Source organism: Bombina bombina, chromosome 9 (assembly GCF_027579735.1).
Source record: "Bombina bombina isolate aBomBom1 chromosome 9, aBomBom1.pri, whole genome shotgun sequence".
Lineage (NCBI taxonomy): Eukaryota > Metazoa > Chordata > Amphibia > Anura > Bombinatoridae > Bombina > Bombina bombina.
The window spans coordinates 199,380,682-199,408,054 of NC_069507.1; the positions used below are offsets into that span (position 1 = coordinate 199,380,682).

Below are 27,373 nucleotides of genomic sequence, written 5' to 3' on the forward strand. Positions count from 1 at the left end.
GGGTTAATAATTTTATTACAGTGGCGGCGGTGTAGGGGGGGCAGGATAGGGGTTAATAAATGTATTATAGGTGGCGATGGTGTAGGGGGGGCAGATTAGGGGTTAATAAGTTTAATATAGGTGGTGGCGGGGTCCGGGAGCGGCGGTTTAGGGGTTAAACTATTTATTTAGTTGCGGTGAGGTCCGGGATCCGCAGGATAGGGGTTAATAACTTTATTATAGGTGGCGGCGGTATAGGGGGGGCAGGATAGGGGTTACTAGGTATAATGTAGGTGGCGGCGGTGTCCGGGAGCGGCGGTTTAGGGGTTAATACATTTATTATAGTTGCGGCGGTGTCCGGGAGTGGTGGATTAGGGGTTAATAACTTTATTTAGTTGCGGGGGGCTCCGGTATAGGGGGTAGAACAGTGTAGTTAGTGTGGGTGCTTAGTGACAGGCTAGCAATAAAGCTGTCAAAAAGCAGAAGAGCAGCGAGATCGGATGAGTGATAACTCTCACAGTCCGCTGCTCATCGCCCCGTACTTGGTGCGCGGCTTTTTGACAGATTTATTGATAACTTAGGTGAAATTTTGCAGGTCCGCTGCAATGGTAGGCGAGCTTAGGCGGGCGTATTGAACCTGCGAAGGCAGGTAAAGTAGACGGCTTGATAACTAGGCCCCGATGACTGAGGATAACTGCAGCTTGCCTCCCCGACCTGTGTTTACACTTGGAAGGAACCCCCACAACACGTGCCTATTGCCGGCTCTACACGTAGCACCACGCAACACTTCAATCCCCCATGCATGCTGGCTCAGCTTTGCTCCTCCTCCAGAACAGCATACCATGCTCCACATATAATCTTGTGCTCCACAGATAACACTCTTCCCAGTTTGTGTCTGTGTGTGTGGGGGGGGGGGGACTTTTCCCAGTGCGGGGGTGTCCTCCTTTCAAATTTTGAAATATTGGGAGGTATGTGACATCAGGCAGACAGGCAGGCATCATTTACAACCATGACATATTGACATTCATTCACAGACAATCATTATGATTGTTTGTGAATGAATGTCAATATGTCACGTATAGTTTGTAGGAGGCATGGCATGACAGTACAGTATGTGTGTGTGTGTATATATATATATATATATATATATATACTGTATTAGGCTACAATGTGTGATTTTGTAAAATTTTGGGATGGTGGTGTTAGGGGTAATATGAACCTGAAGGCAGCCATCTTGTTCCTCGCAGCCATCTTGTGATGATTAGTATCCATTTTGTAATGATTAGACTTTTATTATACTGGGTTATTCTGTAGTGAGAACTATGTGCATGTTATGATAAAGATACAAATCTAACCTGCTCAACGGAGCGCCCCTGGGGTATGTAGAAACAAATCCTGAACTTATAATAGGCACTGATAGAGTGAGGGTATATGTGAAAAGTGATAGAAAAATGTAGATAACATCCTAGGCGGCAAACAAATATTCCCAGTGCGTCTGCACACGCACAAAATAGCGACAGTCCATCCAATGTAGGGAAAAATAAGCGCTCCAAGCCCACAGCTGTTTTTTGCACCTGTTCTACAACTTGTTTTTGCACTATTGTGCTTACCACTTTTTAATCTATCCTGTATGATTTTAACATAGTTTGGAATAAAATTGAACTTTTATACATCTGTGGGCTTGGAGCGCTTATTTTTCCCTACATTGGATGGACTGCATGTTATGATAGTTTCCTTAGCTGTTCGGCCTTGTCAATGTACCCTGGCCCTACGCCCAGAATAAGATGGTTCAGAAACCTTGCTGTCTCCGCAGAAGTTAGCCTGTTATGACTATGTAATTATTGTTATGAGAAACTCATGTTCCAGTTTTACCTTGTATTTTGCTCTGTATAACGGTGTAAGATGACGCGGTCCTAACGTGTCATCCCCTTAACCCTGTATGCTGTTATAAGAAAGGCTTGCACTGTGCAATAAACAGAATTGGCTTTCGATCATAATGCTGCGTGGTCTGAGTCATTCTAAGGGGCCCTTATCAGATAATCTACATATGCCTCAGGTGGTACACTGGCCCCGTGGCTTCGGCCTGACCTGACACTTACCCCCCTGGGGGGACACCTAACAATTTTGGCGTCAGTTTGTGGGATTCGCAGTGAGTAAGTATGAGTGCTTTTACCATGCTTTCCTTCTGTGAATCTGAACCTAAATTTAGTCTGGTAATAGGTGTTGATAATATATGATAACGGGTTAAAGGGGTTCCTGTGGTTGAAGCACAGGTTTGCGGAGGTTATAGTCCTGCCGGCAGTTGTGATACCCCTCCAGACAGGTAATCAGTCCTGTGCTGGGATATGACAGGTATTGTGAGTCCTGTCTGTGATAAGCTCGCAATAAATATATGAATGCCAGTTGACGGAAGGATATTTTAAGATAAGCTCCCCCGGGCAAGGTGGCAGTGAGTGAGTCTCACGTATGTTAAAGTTTCCCATATTCATTCCCATAATAGAGTTTTGTTACCCACCTGGAGCTCATGTTGATATCTGATGCTTGCTTTGCTTTGTTTTGTTTTTGTTTTTGATGCTGTGCGTAGAAAATATTAAGTGGCTATGCATGTTATTATTGTGGCTATTATTGTGTTGAGAAATGGGAACTGCTTATAGATAAGAATGCACAGAGAAAATTACATGTATAAGGTAAAAGAAAAGAAGAGTTAATAGTTTCTGCAAAAGACAGAAATATTTTTGAAACACTGTCAGTGAGTACTGCTGTGTGATAAATAGAGAAATCTCTGTGTTAAAAATGTAGCAGGCAAAGAAGGGGGCCACCACTGAGCGCGCACATAGATCAGAAGAAAAAAAAAAAGAGAGAAGAAACTGTTACAGCAGCTCTGTTTGTAAGACTTTTGTTTGCTTGCAGTAATGAAAAGGAAATTTAGGAAATTTTGTATATTGAGATGCATAATGTGTGATGGTCTGTAGGTTCTCACTGTGGTATGAGTGTAACAGATTTGCTTTAAACCAAAAACAGAATGTGTTATTTGAAAATGATTGTCCCAAGCCATGCAAAAATGGCCATTTTGCGGGGTTTCGGAAAAAAAATACATTTTGGACTTGGTGACAAGGTAATCTAGTGTTTTTATATATATATATATATGTATGTCATACGCTATGAAATAGATGTTTTTCTGAGAAAGGAAAAAAGGGAGTGAATCTCTAGTATGCGAGATGAAATGAGCTTGTCTGTATCGCTGTACAAATATGAAACTGTTTCTTTCTGTTTCCCTGCTGGGAAATCAGACGTTTTAAGGAGATATTTTGTAATGTTATTTTATATACCTGTATTTTAAAGTCACCAGCATGTTTTAAGTAGGTGGTATTCATATGCAGTTTTAGTTTTAAGTGATAATTGTTTTTCGGCATGTAAAGATATGATATTGTTTTGCAAGTGAAGTAACGGCTTTGAAAGTGGCTTTGAAAGTGCGATGGTGTGTGTGATTTTTTGTCACGCTCTGGTAAATATGAAATTGTTTTATGGTATGATTAATGGGTTAACGTATGTTGTATTTGTAAGGTCTGTGCACGGAGTTAGTGCACCTAATGACATATAGTTATAAGCTGAAAGTTTATCTAAAAGTGCGTCCGTTTTTGTTGCAAGTAAATTAATCTGCAGGTCATGCTACAGTACAGAGGTGAAATTTGTGTGGTAAATTATACAAGCAGCCTAAATTATGGTTGGGATATACATATGTAATTTGCGTGATGAATGGTTAGTCCTTAAAGGGACAGTTCACTGTAACAAGGTTTTGCTATTAATGTATTGTCCATGACTTGTTATACAAGCTGCATACTATAACATATAGGAGAAATTGCATTTGCAAGTTTATTTGTATATATATGAAGTAGCTGGTTTTATGCTTTCAAAACACTGTTGATTGCAATGGGTTGAATTTTAGATAATAAGAATATCTCATTATCTTATATTTGTCTGTAAAATAAGAGCTCAGTGCGTAGACGGAGCAATAGAAAATTGTCATTTTATTATTTAAAGAACCGGTGCAATAACACTGTATTAGTAGTTTGCAAAATGTATTTTAAGAGACCCTTCTTTGTATATATTTATTTTAAATCTGCTGTTCAGATAGCAGATATTTCTTTTTGCAGCATAACTTAATTCTCTCTGTAATGCAAACTGAAGTGATAAGTTGTCTACAATTTTAGTGTAGGGATCCGTGAGACTAGCGGACAGAGAAAAAAAAAAAACGAGAAAAAACAGAGGAGTGAAAATATTTAAAGGGATACAGGAAAACTGATATAACATCTGAGAATTTAAGGGAATATTTACATAAAAGACGATGAGGTTTACTGTAAGCCTAACACTAGTATATTTCACTGTGTTAGCAGTTTCAATTTAAGATTATTTTTAGTTTGGTTAAAATGTCCCTTTAACTAGCCTGCATCCCACTGTGAGTGCGTTCTTATGCTGCTTATGCTTGTTTAGGCTATTTAATGAACATCAGTATGCATTTTTTATTATAAGGATCATTGGGAATAATTTAAAAGGGAAATTGTATTAGTATTCTTTTGTAGAAAGCTTATTTTTTGTGTTATATATGGTTGTTATATTTGGCTGGACAACTGCAGAATGGTGAATATCAATTTATACACAATATTAAATCCAATAATTTTGTTGTGGTTAAACTAATTAGCATTTATCAAGTTTTAGTGTGAATTTTATATTTTTAAGCAGTAAACAGTGTTTCTCCTTTAAGTAGAAATGAAACTTTGAGCTTGCCTCACTATCCTTGAGAATGATAACACTGTGCATGTTTTGCTTTTCTTTAAAAAAAAAAAAAAAAAAAAAAAGTTTCTCTGTTTGGCTTTGTTGCAGAGAGAACGATTTGCACTTTACATTTAAAGCGGCAGTACTGGTGTTCTATGTTATAAAAAATGATAACTATAAATTGCTCACTACAAAGAAACAAGTATTTATATTATATTCTGTCACGGAATATAGCTTAAAAATGATAATTTTATTTCTGTGGCTGTCAAACTGTATCTCACAGATAGTTCAGAACTCTTTGTTATTTAAAATAACCCCCACTGCGTTCAATAAATAAATGAGATATTATTTAATGAAGTGATTTCAGTGACACTTTAAAATATATATAGTTATTTGGTTATTAACTAGTCTACCACTATTATTGCAATGACTTTGATTGCTGCTTAACAGCTAAGCCGTGGTCTATAAGGTGTCTACAAATAAACACCCCTAAAACAAATGATGCACATTTTATCTGATTCTACTGCATTTATATAACTTGCTAATTTATCTGATCACAGTTTTAGTTTTATTTATATGGCTTACGTGTATTTTGTCTCTTGGTGTTGTAATGAGATTTATACAGCCTGTGATAAGAGGCAGCCCTCAAAGGCTTAAAAAGTAGCATAACCTATGTTTGGTTTAAATCTAGGAGGGTTGGTTAACATTAAAAGTCCTATCTGTATAATGAAATTTTCATTTATCCTACAATGTCCCTTTAACAGTGGCTACCGTGGTTATCTGATCGTTCCCAAATAAGCGCAATTTTATTTGTGCAATCTGCAACTGAAGTTTCTTGGGCATCTGCTGTGATTGTTTTCTTTGTGTGATATCAAAGTTTTGTACATAGTGGATGTTTTTAATTGTTTGTAGTGTTCTGAGAGTGTTGCATTCCAGTGAATGTCAGAATATGTGTTGCATTCTAAGTTAATTGTGGTTGTTTGAAATTTGTGTCAGCAGCTAATGTTTTGTTTTGTGAAAGACAAGAACGATTAGTTTTCACTGTTTGTTTGTTATGTTTTTCTCTTTTGTGACTACGTGTGGAAGCGTGTGTATGGACAGCATAGTGAATAGTGAAGTGTATTTCATTTTTGCTTGCTATTGAGAATTGTCTCTGCATGAGTGGAGTGCATGATTTGCCGTTTAGTTTCTTGTTATCTTGTGTTTGCGTGTCACATGAGATGTTTCACGCAAACATGGGGGAAGTATTGATGAGTATTGATGAATATCTTTATGTAATGGGGGTGATTGTTTTTAGGAGGTGAACCTAAAACGTTTTGAATCTCCTTGTACAATGTTATTGTCTAACCACCAGCTGTGCCCTAAATTTCCTTGTCTTACCCCTATGCAGGATGCACTACGTCCCTAGGATTGTCTAGAACTTTCCTTCATTGGGAATCTGGCCAAGGAAAAGCAGCTACCTTGATGGCCACCCCGGTCGTAGCCTGTACACCCACACCCCACTCCTTTTTTTCCCCTCCCTGGTGGATTAGATCTTTTTATTGTCTTTCTGTGTTAATTTCAGATGCCTAAAATGTTTTATTTTTCTATTTGGTTCTTAACACTATATTTGTATTTGCAGGATGAGAGTATGCAGCTGTCTTCAGAGATTGAAACATACTAACTGAATTATTTTTGAGATTCCATATTTAGGTAAAATCTGTACAGGCAAAATTCCATAAGTGCACTCTTCAAAAGATTAAAGATTGAAAGCAAGTAAACCTTTAAAGAAAGAAAAGATGAAGATGAAAGACCTTTTGTCAAGCTTGTTTTAACCACCATACTGCAGTAAAAAAAGTTGCTGAACTATCTTTGGATCCATTCTTGCTTTGCATGCTGGTACCAGCCCCAGAACTGGACTCTGGGTAATCCATGACTGTTTCCTCTGATGCGTGTCTTCAGGACATAAAGACTATCCTTCTCTGGACTGTGCCTTACCGCTCGATATGGAGGTCCTGTTATGCTGTTACAGGGTCAACCAATTAAATTAGGGGAGTATTGTTTTAACTCTATTCCTTATATTTCTTGTTTTGTATTCTCTTGTATTTGTTTCATTTTTTGATCATATTGGGTATAAGACATCATATGCTTCATTGGTATTAGTGCACATTGTAGTTTATGTGCTTAACAATGTAACCCTTTAGATAAAGGTAACTGTGAACTTCGCAGTATTGTACCCTATTGAATGGCCCACTGAGTATAAGAAAATAGCTTTAAGGAAAATGCTGCAACATAGCATAATATTTTAGACCCTTCACCCTTTAGAACATAAGGAGGACACGTCTAAGCTAGAAGTTTATAGTAAATATACAGAGAAATGTTTGTTTAGGGAATAGCATAATTATGGTTTAGAAAAGCAAATGTATGTTTCCCTTTTATTAATTAGTATGGTATCTGCAAAGTGAATTTGGTCATTCCTGATGTTTGTCAAAGAGAGTAATTCTTACCATAAAGATGTGTTTACCTTTAAAAGAACTTGTAGTTTTAAATGATGTTCCGTTTGTATGCTTTCCTCATACAGGAGTGTGAGAGACTTTAGGTTGGAGAATTATAAACATTATAGATAGCAGCCATCCAGAATAAAGCAACACAAGGTTCTTTTATTTTTTAGAAGTTCAAAGTGACAGTGTAAATAAATTCATTTATTTTCATTGACTGTTTTCTTTTTTCCATTCTTACTACAGGGCAGGCCTTAGCATAAGTTTTAGCATAACCATTCAGGCCCTTGATGAAGTCTGACAGGTTTTCACTTGCGTAGTATTCATGAAGTATCATTTAAAAGTGTATAGGGAAGTTGTAAATTATTCTCTGAGAAATGTCAATGTATTTAGTTTGTATTATATATCAACAATGTTTTGTTTGATTTTAAATGACATAGGATGAAAGTGACATTTTATTTGGACATAATTGTGATTATATTGCGGTGTGTACTCATCCTGTACTGTTTCTGTTTGCTTCCTAGACTCCCTGTGACTCGAGTGTTTGCTTGCCATGGGTATCCACTGGTTGCCTTGTCTACCCCATGAACAAACCATCAGATTTCCAGTATCTCCCTGCGGAAGAACCGTGGATAAGCACTCCTACTGCAAATGAACTGTTGGAGAACTGTATTATAGCAAAGTGTCAAGGTGCAGCGCTCTCAAATGGACAAAGACTGTTCTTAAAGTGATCAGAGGCCACCTAGAGACAGTTGTGCTGTTGCTATGTCATGCTTTACTGTGGAAAAGGAACTGTTGGACATATTGGGGGGTGCTAGCAATGCAGGTGGAGAGATAGAAGATGCAGCGTTGTTTGGGGGTAGATGGGGGGCTGGTTGGGTCTCTGTGCTGGTGGACGGGTAGTTTTGGGAAGGCTGGAAGATAGATGGAGGGTATTGGAGGGACTGTACCTATATGCAGTGACAATTAGCCTATAAAAGTATATCACGACATAGGAATATTTTTCTCTTTAGTATTCTCACAGAGTTCTGTTACCATAATATAAGGCTTTACTAACTTTCTATGCCAGTCTATTTTTATGTTATTCTGTTAGAATAAAAGGATGGTATGTTAGGGGTAATATGAACCTGACGGCAGCCATCTTGTTCCTCGCAGCCATCTTGTGATAATTAGTATCCATTTTGTAATGATTAGACTTTTATTATACTGGGTTATTCTGTAGTGAGAACTATGTGCATGTTATGATAGTTTCCTTAGCTGTTCGGCCTTGTCAATGTACCCTGGCCCTACGCCCAGAATAAGATGGTTCAGAAACCTTGCTGTCTCCGCAGAAGTTAGCCTGTTATGACTATGTAATTATTGTTATGAGAAACTCATGTTCCAGTTTTACCTTGTATTTTGCTCTGTATAACTGTGTAAGATGACGCGGTCCTAACGTGTCATCCCCTTAACCCTGTATGCTGTTATAAGAAAGGCTTGCACTGTGCAATAAACAGAATTGGCTTTCGATCATAATGCTGCATGGTCTGAGTCATTCTAAGGGGCCCTTATCAGATAATCTACATATGCCTCAGGTGGTACACTGGCCCCGTGGCTTCGGCCTGACCTGACACTTACCCCCCTGGGGGGACACCTAACAGGTGGTGTGCCACAGGATTTTTAACCCCTTAATGACCACAATGTACCCTGTATGTCACTGGTCGTTAAGGTTTTTTCAGGACATAATAGCACAAGTCTAGCAAGAAGACGCTATTAATACCCTCCCTCCAGCAGGCTTTGTGGAATAGAGCAGTCTCAACGCTGGTGGCAAGACCGCGCTATAAAACAATCAAGTCCCAAAAAAAGGTCAGTGACATACAGGGTACGTCGCTGGTCCTTAAGGGGTTAAATGTAAAAAAAGTGTGCCACGGCAAAAAAAGGTTGAAAATCACTGCAGTATCCCACAAAAGTGAGTACACCCCTCACATTTTTTTAAATATTTTATTATATCTTTTCTTGTGACAACACTGAAGAAATGACACTTTGTACAATGTAAAGTAGTGAGTGTACAGCCTGTATAATAAGTTTATATTTGCTGTCCCCTCAAAATAACTCAACACACAGCTATTAATGTCTAAACCGTTGGCAACAAAAGTAAGTACACCCCTAAGTGGAAATGTCCAAAGTGTCAATATTTTGTGTGGCCACCATTATTTTCCAGCACTGCCTTACCCTCTTGGGTATGGAGTTCACCAGAGCTTCACAGGTTGCCACTGGAGTCCTCTTTCACTCCTCCATGACGACATCACAGAGCTGATGGATGTTAGAGACCTTGAACTCCCCCACCTTCCATTTGAGGATGCCCCACATGCTCTATAGGGTTTAGGTCTTTAGACATGCTTGGCCAGTCCATCACCTTTACCCTCAGCTTCTTTAGCAAGGCAGTGGTCGTCTTGGAGGTGTGTTTGGGGCAGTGGCGTCACTAGGGTTGGTGTCACCCGGTGCGGTAAGTCATGGTGTCACCCCCCCTAGAAAGCAGACACACACAAAAACACAGGCAAACACACATACAAACACTCAGACACACTTAAGAAACATACTCAGATGCACACACAAACACTCGGAAACACACACAAAGACACACACACAATAACATTGAGACACACAAAAACTCAGACACACACATACAAAATATGTAAACTGCACTGCATTAATTATGAAGCTCATGCCTAGAGCTGCTCCCTGGCTTAGCAGAACATCAAATGAAAGATAAACAGAGCACTCTAAAATAAATCACTGAAGAAAAGGTTTAGGCGCGCAAACTATGAAAATTCTGCTCTCTGACTCTGTTCCAAGTCTGTCAGTGCACAGCCCTGGGCCGCATGTCACTGAGCAGTAAGCACAGATAGGCAGGCAGGTTTAGGCTAGCAGCGCAACTTTGCAAGCCCCACGGCACACCCACAACATTCATAGTGAAATTGGGCAGGGGAGGAGCAAAGTACAAACAAGCAAGAGCAGCCGGGAAAACTATTTGTTGACATTGCAGCACTGGCTCAAGGGGCAAAAAAATTGTGTGTCTACAACTTCCCCAGTCCCACTAATGTTCACAAATGCCAGCCTCTAATAAAATAATCTATGCATCTCAACATTGTATTTCTTTGAATTTCACCCAGGTGCGGCCCGCACCCCCTAGTGAAGCCACTGGTTTGGGGTCGTTATCATGTTGGAATACTGCCCTGCAGCCAAGTCTCCGAAGGGAGGGGATCATGCTCTGCTTCAGTATGTCACAGTACATGTTGGCATTCATGGTTCCCTCAATGAACTGTAGCTCCCCAGTGCCGGCAGCACTCATGCAGGCCCAGACCATGACACTCCCACCACCATGCTTGACTGTAGGCAAGACACACCTGTCTTTATACTCCTCACCTGGTTGCAGCTACATACGCTTGACACCATCTGAACGAAATAAGTTTATCTTGGTCTTATCGGACCACAGGACATAGTTCCAGTAATCCATGTCCTTAGGCGGCTTGTCTTCAGCAAACTGTTTGAGGGCTTTCTTGTGCATCATCTTTAGAAGACCAATTTGATTCAGTCTGTAGCGTATGGCCTGAGCACTGACAGGCTGATCCCCCACCCCTTCAACCTCTGCAGCAATGCTGGCAGCACTCATACGTCTATTTCCTAAACAACCTCTGGATATGATGCTGAGCACGTTCACTCAACTTCTTTATTCGACCATGGCGAGGCCTGTTCTGAGTGGACCCTGTCCTGTAAATATGGTCTTGCCCACCATGCTACAGCTCAGTTTCAGGGTCTTGGCAATCTTCTTATAGCCTAGGCAATCTTTATGTAGAGCAACAATTCTTTTTTTCAGATCCTCAGAGAGTTCTTTGGCATGAGGTGCCATGTTGAACTTCCAGTGACCAGTATGAGAGAGTGTGAGAGCGATAACACCAAATGTAACACACCTGCTCCCCATTCAAACCTGAGACCTTGTAACACTAACGAGTCAAGTGACACCGGGGAGGGAATATGGCTAATTGGGCCCAATTTGGACATTTCCACTTAGGGGTGTACTCACTTTTGTTACCAACGGTTTAGACATTAATGGCTGTGTGTTGAGTTATTTTGAGGGGACAGCAAATTTACACTGCTATACAGGCTGTACACTCACTACTTTACTTTGTAGCAAAGTGTCATTTCTTCAGTGTTGTCACATGAAACTATATAATAAAATATTTACAAAAATATGAGGGGTTTAACAACGTGTCAACTTTATTCCTACTTCCAAAGCCAGCCATTCATTGCAAAATCATCCCTTAATTCCTTTAACTCTTGTTCATTTAGTGGGAGAAGAGGAGAACGGCACGGTCCTCCATAATAACCAAACCAGTCCATGGCCCGCTTCAAGCCAGGAATTCCATACTTGCGTGTCACCTGAAAAAAGAAATGAAGACAAGGTATATAATATCATCATAGGAGTGTGATTCCGTTATCCAAAATAATTTCAGTTATATATATATATATCATATCCTTGAAGCAGGCAAAATAAGATTACCCTTTAAACAAACTGTGCAATCAAAAATGATGTTCAAGTATTCAAAGTCCACTAAAAAAGCAAAACCATTTACTTAGTCCAAATAAAGAGTCAATTCAAATTAATGCTTATAACGGGGTTATTATGCTCTCAATAGGTCTTGCAGTATTGCATAGAGAACATCACCATACCCATTGGCCAGGATGTAATGATGTAAACAGAGTGGGGGTATATAAGCCCACAGAGATACATGCTTTGTTTACAGAGAGACGGAATAATATGTTTCATGTGAAGGACATATTGAGAGCTAAACTACCCCGATATAAGCATGAAATAAATAATGGTATGATTGTAGCATAACCATGTTGATGCCTATAAAGGCTTGAGTCATGTTTAAACAGAATTCCTGGGGGATAAGTTATAATACGGAGTTAAACTGGATAATTGAAGTGTGTATTGTCAGTATAACATTGGCATGTAACAGATTTTTTAACTGAAAAAGAATCGTGCGCACAAGGGGTGGGACTTTAATTGACTATATATTGATGAGTGTTTGGTGTATAGTAAGAATATTTTTTGGGATAGTATGCACTTAAAGTTGTTTTGAAAAAGGCTGGTGTCTCAGCCGAAACGTTGACAAGTTTTATGGATTTAACTAAAGGAAGTTTATATTTTTATATACAAATCATGTGAGTTCCTTTCTACAAACATATGTCAAAAAAGCGTATAGCCCAGCACTCCAACCAGGTGGAGTAGCCACAACCTGGGTGCAATCCTTATAAGAGATAGTTAAAGAACAATGTAGAAGAAGGGCACTCTCAGGGTTTGTATAGAGACAAATATTTTCTTTATTCCTAGAACATTAATACATGGTCGACGTTTTGGCCCTCAGTTTGGATCTATGACTACTGCCACTCGACAGTTTAAAGATAATACCTGTCCTGATGAATGCCCAACTGAGGGCCGAAACGTCGACCATGTATTAATGTTCTAGGAATAAAGAAAATATTTGTCTCTATACAAACCCTGAGAGTGCCCTTCTTCTACATTGTTCTTTATATATATATATATATATATATATATATATATATATATATAGATATATAGATAGATAGATAGATAGATATATACAGTATATACTGTATATATACACACACACACACATATATGCATACTGGTGATTTACGCATTCTGTAGTAACCAACTCATGGAAACTATGTGTCTTCTACAACCTATAAAATATTATTATAATGTAAAGGTAGTATTTATAGGAGACAAATGTGTAGAGGGCTCTGCCAATAAGACTTTAATTTCTCTGATTTTTTCTTTCATGATTCAGACAGAACACACATATGTAAACAACTTTCCAATGTACTTCTTTGATCTAATTTGCTTTGTTCTTTTAGATCATTTGTTGAAAAGCACATCTAGACTCAGAAGCTGGGAGCTAGCTACTGATTGCTGGCTGTGCATATATGCCTCTTGTGATTGGCTTGCAAATGTTTTCAGCTAGTAACCCAGTAGCGCATTGCTGCTTCTTTAAGAAAGGATTGTAAGAGAATGAATAAAAATTGATAATAGAAGTAAATTGGACTGTCTAGTCACAGCCGGCCCGATCACGCCATTAAACTGAATGTAGCTCGCTCCTGCTCTGGTCTGGTCTTTATATGTTATATAAGGTTGGTGCTAAGATAATGTTATATAATTCTGTATCTATGTGCAGAATTTTATAACATTATTGTATAGGTTTACTGCCCCTTTAAATACACATCCTATACATAATATTCTTAGGCCATAAAACAAGCCCCTCCTTCAGTTTCCCATATGTTTTGTACCACTGCTATTATGTACTTGGTTTGGGGAATATGCATGTTCTTGGGATCTATATTCATTATAACATTCTACATATTAATGATTAATGATAAAGCATTTCAACTATATTTACCAGAACAGTTGAGAATCATATTATATGAGGTCATGATACAGTAGTGTATGAAATAAATGTATCAGACTTTGTTCAAACAGATTCTACTACACTGTAACATTGGCCGTGAAGCTACAAGGCCAATGTTACAGTGTTAAATAACTTGCGGTACAAACTGTTTTCATTCAAAGTTAATTATCATATGTATAAATATATGAAGTTAATCAGTGCGTTCTCATGTTGTTCACTTTGTGCTCATGTTAGGATATTCTGTCACTGATTTCCCAGGATGATATAACTAATCTCAGGATGAAGTAACTAATTCCCAGAATCATTAGATGAGGAATTGAATATTCACATTTTTATATCTTGTTGGTTAATTTACAATCTGTCATGCCCTGTTTATCCTCTTCAACAAATGACAAGAACATCTTATGACCAGGGAAATGACAGGTAATATTTTAGATGGGCACAAGATGTTAAGTGCACTACAAATATTGTTATATATAACGTTTTTTCACTGTAAGAGCAATAAAATTGTGGAACTCATTACCAAAGGAGGTAGTGAATGCCAATACCATAGATACATTTAAAAATAGTCTGGATAAATTTCTGTATATAAACAAAATTCATGGATATGATTGCTAGTATTAAATGGGTCACATTTTAATGGGGTTATTTAAGCTTAACTGGAGCTTTTTGTAAGTATTTTAGATTTGTATAGGTTGAACTCGATGGACTTCAGTCTTTTTTCAACCTTATCTACTATGTATGTTACTATGTTACAAATATGAGTATGGAATACCTCTATGGAATATTAGTCAGTAGTCCAGGGACTTCCCAGTTCATACAAATGACCTAATATGTTAACAGTATTGTACATCTATTGCTTATACTGATGTTTCAATACAATACCTACTCCTTATGGCATTTCATTATAAAAATTAAGGCCATATTCCCACAAGCTGTGTACATAAACTATTACCACAAATATATGTTAAGTTAATTTGCCATTTCTTTGGGTCAAGCAGGGACGTAAGCTCAGGAGTGTGCAAATGTTTGGAGCACTATATGGTAGAAGTTTTGGAAGAGTTGTCCATTTGCAAGAGCATTAGATGGCAGTGCTATTTCCTGCTGTGTAGTGCCGCTATTTCCGGCTGTGTAGTGCCGCTATTTCCTGCTGTGTAGTGCACCAGTTTGAATACTGGTGCATGGGCCCTCGCAGGATATGTGCGTATGCCGCTAAAAACAGTAATAACTTTTATTAGAAGAAATTTTGCTAATTGAAGTACATTTAAAGAATGCTTCTATTTCATATTGAAATGTAGCTGTACACATTTCAATTTTGATCTTTCTATCCCTTTAACAATAAGAAGAAAGTTAAATATCAGTAATACAGAGGTAATGGAAAATATAACTATCAGTCAATGGATATACAGATGGCAATCACAGTGCTTGCAAAATGTTACTACATGCAGCAGATAAACAAAAGCATTTCTGACGTTGAGTTGATTAAACTAAAACTAGTCTACACTGATTATATTGTGCTGGTGCCAGATCATTTATGCTTCTGTAATAGAGATATAACATAGTTGAAGCAAAACAATCACATATCACAAATAATATTTATTTGCAGCCACTTTTTTATGATAATTTCCCATATATGTGCACTTCTTACCTTCCAACAACACAAGTGACAGATTTGTCATATGCTCCTAACAGGAGTGAAACCAATTGATGTTACCTGGATGTCTGCCAGAAGGACAGCTGCACGCCCCATTAGTTAGCAAAATGCCAAATGTGATAGTGCATACCAGCAAGGCTCCATACCGGGCATGGGTGAGGTTCTATCTGGTATTCTCTTATACTAAGCAGGATGCAATTATTTGTGATAAATGTTCAAAGGTAGTTTAACCCCTGAGCCAGCAAGTATATCCTGCAGGACCTAAAACTGTCACATTGAAACTTTCTACATGGGGATAATGTCAGAGTTCATTTATATCTGTATTTTCAAGGGATATGCCCCTTCAAGGCAAATCAATGCACACTTTGGTAAAAAAAAGGAAGTCATTTTAAAACATTTAACGGTTTACCACAATTTATCTTTTGATCAATATCAGCATGTTAGCTGCAGATGAGACATTTTCAGTGTCATTCCAATTACAATCAGTAATTTTCATTGTTTATCAGTGGCACTTTTTTCATTAGTGGTTGGGTAAAAAAAAATGAATGGCCCTATATATGTGCCAGTCCTGTTTTTTTAAAAATTTATTTATCACAATTAAAATTGTCTATACTTAATGCCACATTTACAGGGCCATTTTTCATATATTGAATTCCACAGCTAAATGGATTAATTAACCCCAGATAAATCTTGTTGACTCAATACCTTGTTCTGCAAAACGTTTTCAAATGTAACGTTGGTTTTGTGCATGAGAAAAACAGACTGAAAGTACCCACTGCCATATTGTATGACATTCACAAGCAACATCTCCAAACAGATACAATCTCTACCTGCTCAATCAAAGTTAAAAAATGAATAAGCACTTTTACACTAATAAAAGTGAGTGAAAAAACACGCACTCCCTATATACCAATAATCTCTTATAGAGACAAACACACATATATCTCAATGGCTTTGGAAGACAACAAGATAATTGCACACAACACCAATTAGCATCACTACACAATATTAAAAGGGATAAATTTACCGTTAACCTGTGATGTAATCGCTAAACCTCCAAAATCTCCATTTTGTATTACTTAATCCTGCGCATTTAGCTTTTGATTATAAAATCAGGAGACTAACAAAGAAGACAGGAATTTTGTTTTGTTTTTGGGAGGTAACCATTTCAAACTTAAGGGGTATTAAAGTGACAGTAAAGTAAAAATTAAACTTTCATGGTCTAGATGGAGAATGTGATTTTAAACAACTTTACAATTAATTTCTATTATCAAATTTGCTTTGCTCTCTTGGTATTATTTGTTGAAGAGTAAACCTAGGTGGGCTCATAGGATTTCAGGAGAGTGCACGTGTGTTTAGCAGTCTATGGAAGTAGTGTTTGCAACATTGTTTTTTAAAATGTTATAATAAGTTACAAATGCTGCTGCCATAGACAAAATCAACAAATTATTTCAAGAGAACAAAACAAATTTGATATTAGAAGTATTTTGTAAAGTTGTTTAAAATGACATTCTCTCTGGGTAGCCTGCATAGCTCTTACCATCGCTAACGGAATTCAAAAGTGCCTTGCCAATGCACTAAGCTGCATAGCAGCAACTACAGGGTCACCATTTTTTATACCTTTATAACATTACTTGCAGAGCAAAAAGACAAGAGGGAAAGCACCCAAATCTCAAACTGCAACCAGTATACACGCTGTGTATATACCTTTCTCAGAGACTTCCCTATAAGACGCTTTCACTGCTCACTGTCCTGGTATACTGAGTGTGGGGCTTAACGGAGGACGGAGACTCTTTCCCTATCGCTAGGCTTAGCGGACATATTACAGCCACGGGAAAAGATTCATCAAACCTGCTCGACGCTGGGCTGAGAGGCGGAAGAGGGACCAGCGCTGTTTCCTGTGAGCGGTCCTGCCCTGGAGCAGGGACCTGCTTGTTGTTCTCCAGTTGGTTCAGCCTTCTCCTGGTTCCTGCCGCAGGTTGTGTGGCCCATCCTGGTACCGCGGAGATACGAGAAGTAGCGCAGATCTGGGAGTGTTGTTTCCCTCGTCCTGGAGTTCCCTCCCACCGGTGCTGCGTGAGGGACCCGGGTCAGAAATTGCTGCGGGGTAATTTGTCCGGCTCTGGTCTGTTGCCTTTTCCTGCTTCTCCGCCTTGGCGAAAGTCGCAAAAATTGCAGAACAACAGGGCATTGTTTGAGCACGTGTCCCCCCTCCCACCGGTGCTGCATGAGGGGGGCTTGTCTCCCAGGAGGTCTCTCACAGGTCACAGCTGCAGCTAAGGACGGTAAAGTATATGAGTCGTTTTGCAACAAACTAACTGAAACTCTAGCTGCAGTTTCTGTTGCGCCAGCAAATGTGAACTTGCTACAACTAAAATTTAACACAGTGACACATTAGATATCTGGGAATTTTTGCCTGGCTGTTGCTTTTTTCCTATTTTGTCTCATCAAGGAGGCGAGTAAAAAGCTGTTATATTGGGACAAAATGCAAGCAAACTGAACTGCATATCCTTAAGTGTAAAGATTGCTGGACACTGGGTTTTTTTTTTGTTTTTTTTTGTTTTGTTCTCCTTGCTGTTGATTTTTTTTTTTTTTGCTCTTCTTATTTTCTTATAAATGTTTCTGTGCGCATGATAGTAATATGTAAAGTATCATGTGTTAGTGCAAAATATTATTAACTGGTTTCTTTAATGATTTACTTATGGTAAAAGCAAGTCTCTTAGCACCAATACTATAGATACCAAATAAATAAAATCACAGGTGCTTAATGACCAAGGTTTGGAGAATATAGCCCCTCAGCTCCTTGAATAAACTGCCTAAACAAATACAAAATATGTAAGGGCTGAATTGTAATTTAAGGTGGCTAATCCAGTTTGGAATTACCTTTCTTTGGAGAAGTTTGTCTAGATATATTATAACAACTTCAGTAAAGTTTTGTCAATATAAGGAAATGTAAAAACTGACATGAATAATGTTTTGAGTTAGAATGTGGAACTGTTAGTGCTTAGGGCACCTGCTGAATAAATCTTCAATTAAGCTGCTTAATTGATAAGTGGGGGGGAAAAAAAAAACATACAAAATAAGTCTTCACTGAAACCTCCTATATTAAAAGCAGCACAAGGCCATAGTTTACACTGATAAAGGTCCCTTTCTGCTTCACTCCACGACTGCCTATCAATAAATTAATAAACTCACTTTGTTTTTTCTTCCCCTTTTCACCAGGAGATTCTTCTCCCCTCCCCCCTTCCCCTTTTCTTTTGTCCTTCTTCTCACTTTTCCTTCACTTCACGCACTCCTTCCCTTTCTGCACTCACAATATTTTCCTTTTTTCATTTTTTCACTCTCACTATAGTTTATGGATAAATTTCTTCACGCACACAACAAATCTTCACCTCCAGTCATGGCAGCAAGGCAGAGGGACAAAAAAAACAAAATCTCTAATGAGGCCCTTGCAGAGGTACAGACACCCCCGCGTAACACACTAATCACACAGGATCACAATGACATGCAAACCTTAGTTAGCAACATTTCAGAAGCTCTTGCACCTAAACTAGATGCTTTAAAAAATGAGATAAAACAAGACATTGCACTTCTCGCATCAGAAATTAAACAATTTGCTAATAGACTCTCTGAAGTAGAACAGAGAGTTTCTGATCTAGAGGACTTCACTACCACTCAGAATAGTAAGCTTGAGTTAGCTACCTCAAATATTCTTAAATTGCAAAATAAAGTTGAGGATCTAGAAAATCGTGCTAGAAGGAATAACCTAAGAATAATAGGTATCCCAGAAGAAAAACAGTTTGAGAACCTGACTAAATTTTTTACAAATACATTACCACAAATTTTACAGTTTCCTGAAAACTATCCAAATATAATTATAGAGCGTGCCCATAGATTGGGCCCGGTAGCTTTGAATAAAACCAAACCAAGACCCATCATAGTTAAATTCCTGAATTATCAGGATAAACTAACTTTCCTCCAACTTTATCGAAAGCATCAACCTGTTTTTCTGGGGGGCACACAAATTTTTATATTCCAGGATTATGCAGTAGATACTGCAATGAAAAGAAGGGAATTAGCCCCATGGTGCACAAAGTTCATACAGCATGGGTTGAGGGCTACTATTTTACATCCAGCAAGGCTTAGAGTGGTATGCGATGATGATATTCATTTCTTTGACACAGCTACAGCAGCAGGTAAATTTTATGCAAATACCAGTCAGAAAAATAGGTAGAGATATGCTGATATAGGTATCAACTAAAGATGCCTATGTTTTTTCTTGTTGTTTTTTCCTCTCTATGCATTAAATTCCCTTTATTTCCTTATCTCGTTTTAATGATGGTTGAACCCCTGCAGTCTGGGTTGGTTGAGAGTTTGTGTGGCAAAACTCTCACCTCTTATTATGTTTTTTTCTTTTCTTCTCTTTCTTCTATGTTTTTTTTTTTCTCCCTCTCCTCCTCTTCCTCCACTACGTGTAAATAATTAGTACGGCAACCGGATTTAAAATTTTATCTTGGAACATTGGCGGCCTTACATCCCCCATTAAAAGAAAAATGATAATATCATATTTGAAGAAAGAGAACACGTCTATTGCATTGTTACAAGAGACGCATTTGAGAGCCGAAGAAGTTCTCAAATTAAAATCTTCCTGGGTAAAAGAAGTTTTTTTTTCTTCACCTAGTGTGAAACGTAAGGGTGGGGTGGCCATTCTGATGGGAAAGAAACTCAAATATGAAACGATAGGCACCGAATCAGACCAGCAGGGCCGCCACTAGAAATTTTGGGGCCCCTGACTCAACCATTGATCAGGGCCCCCCCCCCCCCCTCCTTTGACATGTGCAATTTTTGACCAAGTGACTAAAACGTATATGCACTTTATTCTTAATTGTCTATTTAAACTTGGAAATGTTGTAAAGGTAGTAACATACACACACACACAGACACACTCATACACTGAAACACACAAACACACTCACACATAAGGATTCACATATAGACACTCTAGCAGACACGCAAAGAAACACACTCAGACACAGACACCCAAACAGACACTTAGCACTTGTTTACATTGACCTGACAAGTAATGAGGTAAACTACAGTTTTGTAAAAAAAGGAGATTTAGAAAACAAAATATGGAGTTCTGATTATATTTTTGTAAAGGAAGATGCCAACTAAATGATGACAACAGCATGCAGTGGCTGAAAGGAAGGGCCCTGAACTGCCTAAACAATAATTTAAAGGTTAAATGGTGGAGTGGTTACTTCCGGAAAGGTCTTGTTAGTCTCAAAGTCTGTAGAAAGATGTGAATAATTAGTAGTAAGGTAAAAATGTCCTAAAAAGGAACAGACAATGGACACACACACACAAATTCAAACTTGCACATACACCCAAGGAAACACCGACAGACAGCCTCAGAAAACACACAAAGACATATACACACATACACACACAGAGACACCCACAGAAAACACACAAAGACATACACACACACACACACACACACAGACAACCACATGAAAAACACAGAAAGACATACATACACACACCCTCACTGAGACATCCACAGAAAACACACAAAAGGCATACACACACCCTCACAGAGACACCCACAGAAAACACAGACATACATACATACACACAAACACCCTCACAGAAACACCCATAGAAAAAGCTCAAAGACATATGCACACACCCTCACAGACATCCACAGAAAATGCACAAAGACATACACACCCACCCTCACAGAGAGACCCACAGATAAAAAATACATACACATAGAGACACAAACCAAAGCACAAAGACATAAACACATACATCCACAGAAACACTCACAGGAGGAAACATTTATGCACCTTGCATCCCCTAAATCAACAGTGTGTGACATGCATAATAAAAAAAATGCAGAAATTAAGAAATCACTTTTTAAAGAATCATATTTGTAAATGTGCAAACAAAAATAATTCTGTGAATTCAAAATTGTACATTAATGAGCTGGGTAGATGGTTAGATGAAGAAAAGTACCTTTAAAAGGTTGACATATGTTTTTTTTTTTTTTCCCCATTTTCCCCAACCAAGAGCACCACTTCAAATATAGTGTACAAATTTTCCCATCTGTCAGCTGTACTCTATATGGTCTTGGTGGGACCATAAGCTGTGGTACTCATACCATTAGATCTGGTTAAATGTAGGATTTAGGCTTGTTGGTATGTATTTCAAAACTAAGTCCACTGTAGTGTAAACTGAACAGTTTTAAGTTAACCTGTCTCATTTCAAACACTGAGCAATTTTAGTCTGAGAGTATAAAATTTTATGCAGATGTAAAAATCTTAGATAAAATGCCTCCTTGCATCTGGAAAGTCCTTGCATAAAGGGGCAGTAAACTGGAATGATATATATATATATATATATATATATATATATATATATATATATATATATATATATATATATAAAATGCATATCTGCCAAAAGGGTATCTACCATTTGTGTATTGAGGAGGAAACATTTCTGCATGGTTTTAAATATAGAATTTCTACAGCATTGTCAAATAAACATAAATACACTGCTGCTAAAAAAATTTGTTTTTATGGACCCCTAGCCCCACCGTACAACTACTACCACACTGAAGTTACAATCCAAAATTGCACAAATAAAAAAAAAACATTTGCTAAGTAAGTCATACCTCCTCTTCAAATAAAAGTGATCTGCCGTCTGACTCAGGCACACACTGTACAAAGTGCCAAGTCTGTCTCACACTGAGCATAGTGGTTTAGTGCACACTAAGAAATCCTCTCAAATGCTAATACTTTACTCCTTGTAATAACATTTCCCATGCTCAATTAGCACTCTGCTGTAGTACCCACTGTTGGCTGCCAAAATTTAAAAAAAAAAAAAAAAAAAAAAAAATTTTTTTTTTTTTTTTTTTTAGTTCTTGCCTCATGGGGCCCCCCTGGCTCATTGGGCCCCTGACAGGAGTCACCCCTTTCACCCCCTGATGGCGGCCCTGCAGACCAGGAAGGGAGATATTTTATACTAAAGGTTAAAATTGCCAATACCCTTTACACCATATGTAATGTATATGCTCCGAATATTTTTAATTTGTTATTTTGGGAAAGATTACAAGCCAGGCTTATGGAATGTGCAGAGGGTTTCTTAATAATGGGTGGTGACTTCAATATGGCCCCACAATATCCCCTAGATAGAATGCGGCAACATTTAGCCACTCAAAAGACCAAAAGGGACAAATTAGAGGCAAAATTGTTTTTAAGAATGTTCAATAATCTCAAAATCCATGACATTTGGAGATTACAACACCCCGATACACGTGATTACACATGTATGTCAAAAGCGCATAAATCGCTTTCACGAATTGATTTACTTTTACTGGATGAACGTTTATGTAAACGGAAAGTTTTTGCTCAAATTTCACCTATAGTCATTTCAGATCATGCTCCTATTTCCCTTGAGTTTCAAATAGACGCCTCCCATTTAAGGAATAATCGATTTTTTTTTTCCTACATACCTGGCATCAGATGTTAAGTTCAAAAATTGGTTGGAAATAAAATTCAGGGAATACATAACATTTAACTCGGAAGCTCTAAATCGCCCTGACTTATTTTGGGAAACCACAAAAGCGGTCTTAAGGGGAGAAATTCTGGCATACACCATCACACGAAGCAAAAAAAAAGGGAGAATGAGCTTTTACGTGCAGTGACAAATGCGTATAATTCTTATTTAATTGAAAGCACACAGCTAAACTGGGCTAAGTATATCGCAGCATTAGGAGAAACGGACTCATTGCTGTTGTTTAAATCAACACAAAAGGATATCAGATTTTCTGCAAAATTACATAGGCATGGGAATAAATCAGGTAAACTGCTGGCAAAACTTCTTAAACAGGAAAAGGGCTCTCAGATGATAGACGCATTAAATGTTAATGGTCAAAAAGTTAGGTCTTCTGAAGACCTTATCAGAACCTTTTTTAACTATTATACTGATTTATATAACTCTGAACCTCCGAATATCACACAAAGAGATGATTTTTGGAAAAAGATTTCGCATCCCTTAATACCTTCGGATGCACTAGAACAGCTGTATTCTCCTATAACTAACTTAGAAGTGGCCAACACAATTAAAAAATTACCCTCTAATAAATCTCCTGGTCCAGATGCACTCCCTAACGAATTTTACAAAATAACTTCACAAAGTATAACACCCTATGTAACTGCTCTATTTAATTACATATACGTGCAGGGCAATGAGCCTACGGCAAATTTTTCAGCATCCTACACGACGTTGCTTCTAAAAAAAGGGAAAGACCCAGTATTAAAGGAATCTTATAGACCTATTGCTCTCATGAATTCAGATTACAAACTTTTAACTTCTATTTTAGCCCAACGGCTGCAATTAGTTCTACCTCTCATTATTAACTCTGATCAAGCTGGGTTTATAAAGAATAGGAACTCGTCCGCTAAAATCAGAGAACTCATGCTTATTATTGATTATCTCAGAACAAATGATGGCTCAGATTCACTAGGGGAGGGGTCTAACATGGATCAGGCAATTCTAGCCATAGATGCCGAGAAGGCTTTTGACTCGGTTCAGCACGACCACCTTCTATTTTCACTAGAGCAATTTGGGCTGAAAGGGAATTTTCTTAAGTTTGTCACAAATCTGTGCCGTAAAGCATCTACAAGGATGATAGTTAACGGGTCTCTCTCACAGGATATTCTCCTGCGGCAAGGGACTCGGCAAGGCTGCCCCCTGTCCCCCCTCCTTTTTGATATTGCTATCGAACCGCTTGCCATATCAATAAGACAGCAATTAGAGGGAATTAAAATAGGTAGTCATGAATCAAAAATTGCACTTTATGCAGATGACATTCTGATATATATGACTAACACCAAAACAAATATACCCAGACTTCTTCTAATTTTACAACAATTCGGATCTTTTTCCGGATACAAGGTGAATGTCACAAAATCAGAATTTCTCTGGATTAAACAGACTAAGGAATCATGCATAAATATACCTTTTTCCATAGTCCAGGATTCATTTAGATATCTAGGAATTATGATATCTCCGAACCCTGATAAATAGTACACCCTAAATATTATACCAATTATAAATAAAATTAAAGATACTCTTAAAAACTGGCATAATTTACCGCTGTCCCTTTCGGGACGAATAGCTGCTTACAAGATGATTTTACTTCCAAAAATACTCTACATTCTTCAAAACACTCCTGTAATTCTTAGAAAAAAAGACCTGACATCCTTTGACTCAGCCTTGCGGTCATTTATATGGCAAAACAAGAGGTCTAGAATTTCCCTGCAGAAGCTCTATCTCCCCATTAAATATGGGGGTCTAGCTTTACCTGATCTTAAGGCCTATAATTATATCTCTCTGGCCCGCATAGTAACAGATTGGATATTTTCAAAAGATTACATTACTAATAACAATCTTGAAAAAAATATAACAAATCCCGTTTCTCTTGTTGCACTTATTCACGCTAATGTTGGTTTCATACCTCTTGCACTAAAGAAATTGAGATCCATATATAATCCAATTTTGGCATGGAAAAACATGTGTAACAGGCTAGTTATAGAATACCGAGTCTCAAGATATCTTCCACTTCTGGGGAATCCTCAATTCCCAGCAGGTCTAAATTCAGTACTCTTTTCAAAATGGAAGCAGGAGGGTCTTGCTAATGTAATACAAATAATAGACTTGGAAAGACAATGTGTTAAAACATTTGATTCCCTTAGGCATGAATTTAATCTCCCGCAAAGAAATTTCTTTGCTTATCTTCAAGCGAGACATTATGCTCAAAAACTGATAACTGATCATGGCTGGAATTGGTCACTGGGAAATATCGAAAATTGGTTGGTATTAGTTAAAAATGGATGCATGTCAATTACTCCAGGGTAATGCTCTAGTCTCAGACCGGGGGACATTGAACCTGGATAAGCTGTGTATTAAGTGGGCTGCACTATTAATGCAAGAACTAGATCCCAAATTATTATATTCTTCAATTCAAGTTGTTATGCAAACAACTCTTTCCTCAACCTGGAGGGAGTCCCATTTGAAAGTAATTCACATGTCATATTTCACTCCAGAAAAAGGGTTTAAATGTGGAAATGTTAATTTTGCTAGTTGTCCTAAATGCTCTTTTCCTTCCGCAAACCTTCTGCACATGACATGGACCTGTCCAAAAGTTAGAAACATCTGGCTGAAAGTCCAATTTTGGCTTCGCAAAATACTGAATAACCCCACTCTGACAATATCTGCAGTAGATATGGTTTTCCTTTTTTCGGAGAGTAAGCAAAGTAACACTAAAATTACTAATTTGACTATACTGGCCGCTAGATATCTAATTTTTAAAAAATGGAAATTACGAACAGTCCCTAGCATACCAGAAATTAAAAATTGCCTAAAGAAGCAATGTCTTCTTGAGCAAATTGATACTAATACAACTAATAACTATGAAGTTACCAGGTTTTTTCTTAAATGGTCAATGTTTATAAAAGCACTCCCGCCAAATGAAATTGAATATTTAATATACCCTTTTCGGGATTCCGACCTGGTGTTGTTGGGGATATGGTAATTTAACTCCCTTTTCCCTTTATCCCCTTTTTTTTTTTTTTTTTTTTGTGTTGTATAGCCTTGTTTCGCTCTATCTTTTTTTTGTTTTTTGTCTTCTTTTCTCTTTTTCCTTCTTCCTTCTTTTTTCTTCGATTGTTAAATATAAAATCTCAACAATGTACACCTAAAACTGAACAGAAATCTAATTTTTGTGTTAATAGAATTAGTTTATCACATGTGTTATGTATTTCATTATCATGCCCTTTGTGTGGCTCTAAATTATGCTGGAACATTGTATACATTGTTGATTGTAAATAAAGAAATTTAAAATAAAAAAAAAAAATGACATTCTCTATCCAAATCATGAAAGTGTAATTTTGACTTTACTGTACCTTTAACAACAGAAACATTTTAGGATGTGATCAATGAAACAATACACTGACAACAATACAACAATGAAGTGCATACATTGTTATCTGCTGAAAACATTCACAAGGATTATGGTTAGCCCCTTAGTTTGTGTGCAGAACTTTTGCAATGCAGTGATTAATTGTTAATATATACTATGCATATATAAAAATTTATATAATTAAAAATATATATTTTACCGTCTCTTTAAAATACACTGAGTAACATAAAAAGCATGGGCTAGATTACAAGTGTAGTGCAAAAATAATAGCGCTATTCTGTGCAGCTTAAGTTAAATCAATAAAAGTTTTATTTTTGCTCTCATATTACAACTTGAAAGTAATATATTAGCAGTTGAGTGATACAGTCCAGGGCACACTACCACCTGCGTGTTGGATAGCGCAGATGCGTCAAATCTCGCACATAATAGACTTTATCGGGGTGCACTGAAAAACTTGTGTTGGCTATTGCACAAGCACTAAGACAAAGCTGCCCTGAGCCAAGTATGCCCTAAAGATGCGCTTAGCCAAAGGTCAAATAGTGTAGTTGTTCACTAACTATTAAACAATGATTTTCTAATGAAATATATGTTTAAAGCATTGCACATACACATACATGTATATACACACATACATATAAACACACTCATATATATATATATATACATATATACAGCCCTTCCTAGTCAAACACCTTGTTATACACCATATCCCTTTAAATCCCTGTTAAAACAAAATTTATGTTTAGCTGATAAATGTATTAATTTCTTGACACGGTGAGTCCACGGATCATCATCAATTACTGTTGGGAATATCACTCCTGGCCAGCAGGATGAGGCAAAGAGCACCACAGCAAAGCTGTTAAGTATCACTTCCCTTCCCACAAACCCCAGTCATTCGACTGAAGGAAAAGGAGAGAAAGGAAATAACACAAGGTTTCTGAAAAACAGGAAGGGCCGTGGACTCACTGCGTCAAGAAATAAATAAATTTATTAGGTAAACATAAATTTTGTTTTCTTTCTTAAG

The 27,373-nt window shown here is 37.6% G+C and overlaps 1 protein-coding gene across 1 annotated transcript in view; it reads right to left on the reverse strand.

Annotated features, from left to right (window-relative positions):
- Window positions 1-11,461: 11,461 nt before the first annotated feature.
- Window positions 11,462-27,373, reverse strand: part of HOGA1 (4-hydroxy-2-oxoglutarate aldolase 1) — a 114,469-nt gene continuing 98,557 nt past the window's right edge. The window contains exon 7 of the mRNA XM_053691738.1: window positions 11,462-11,648. Within this exon, the coding sequence (XP_053547713.1) occupies window positions 11,493-11,648 (156 nt within the window). The 3' untranslated portion in view covers window positions 11,462-11,492. The remainder of the gene's footprint in view (window positions 11,649-27,373) is intronic.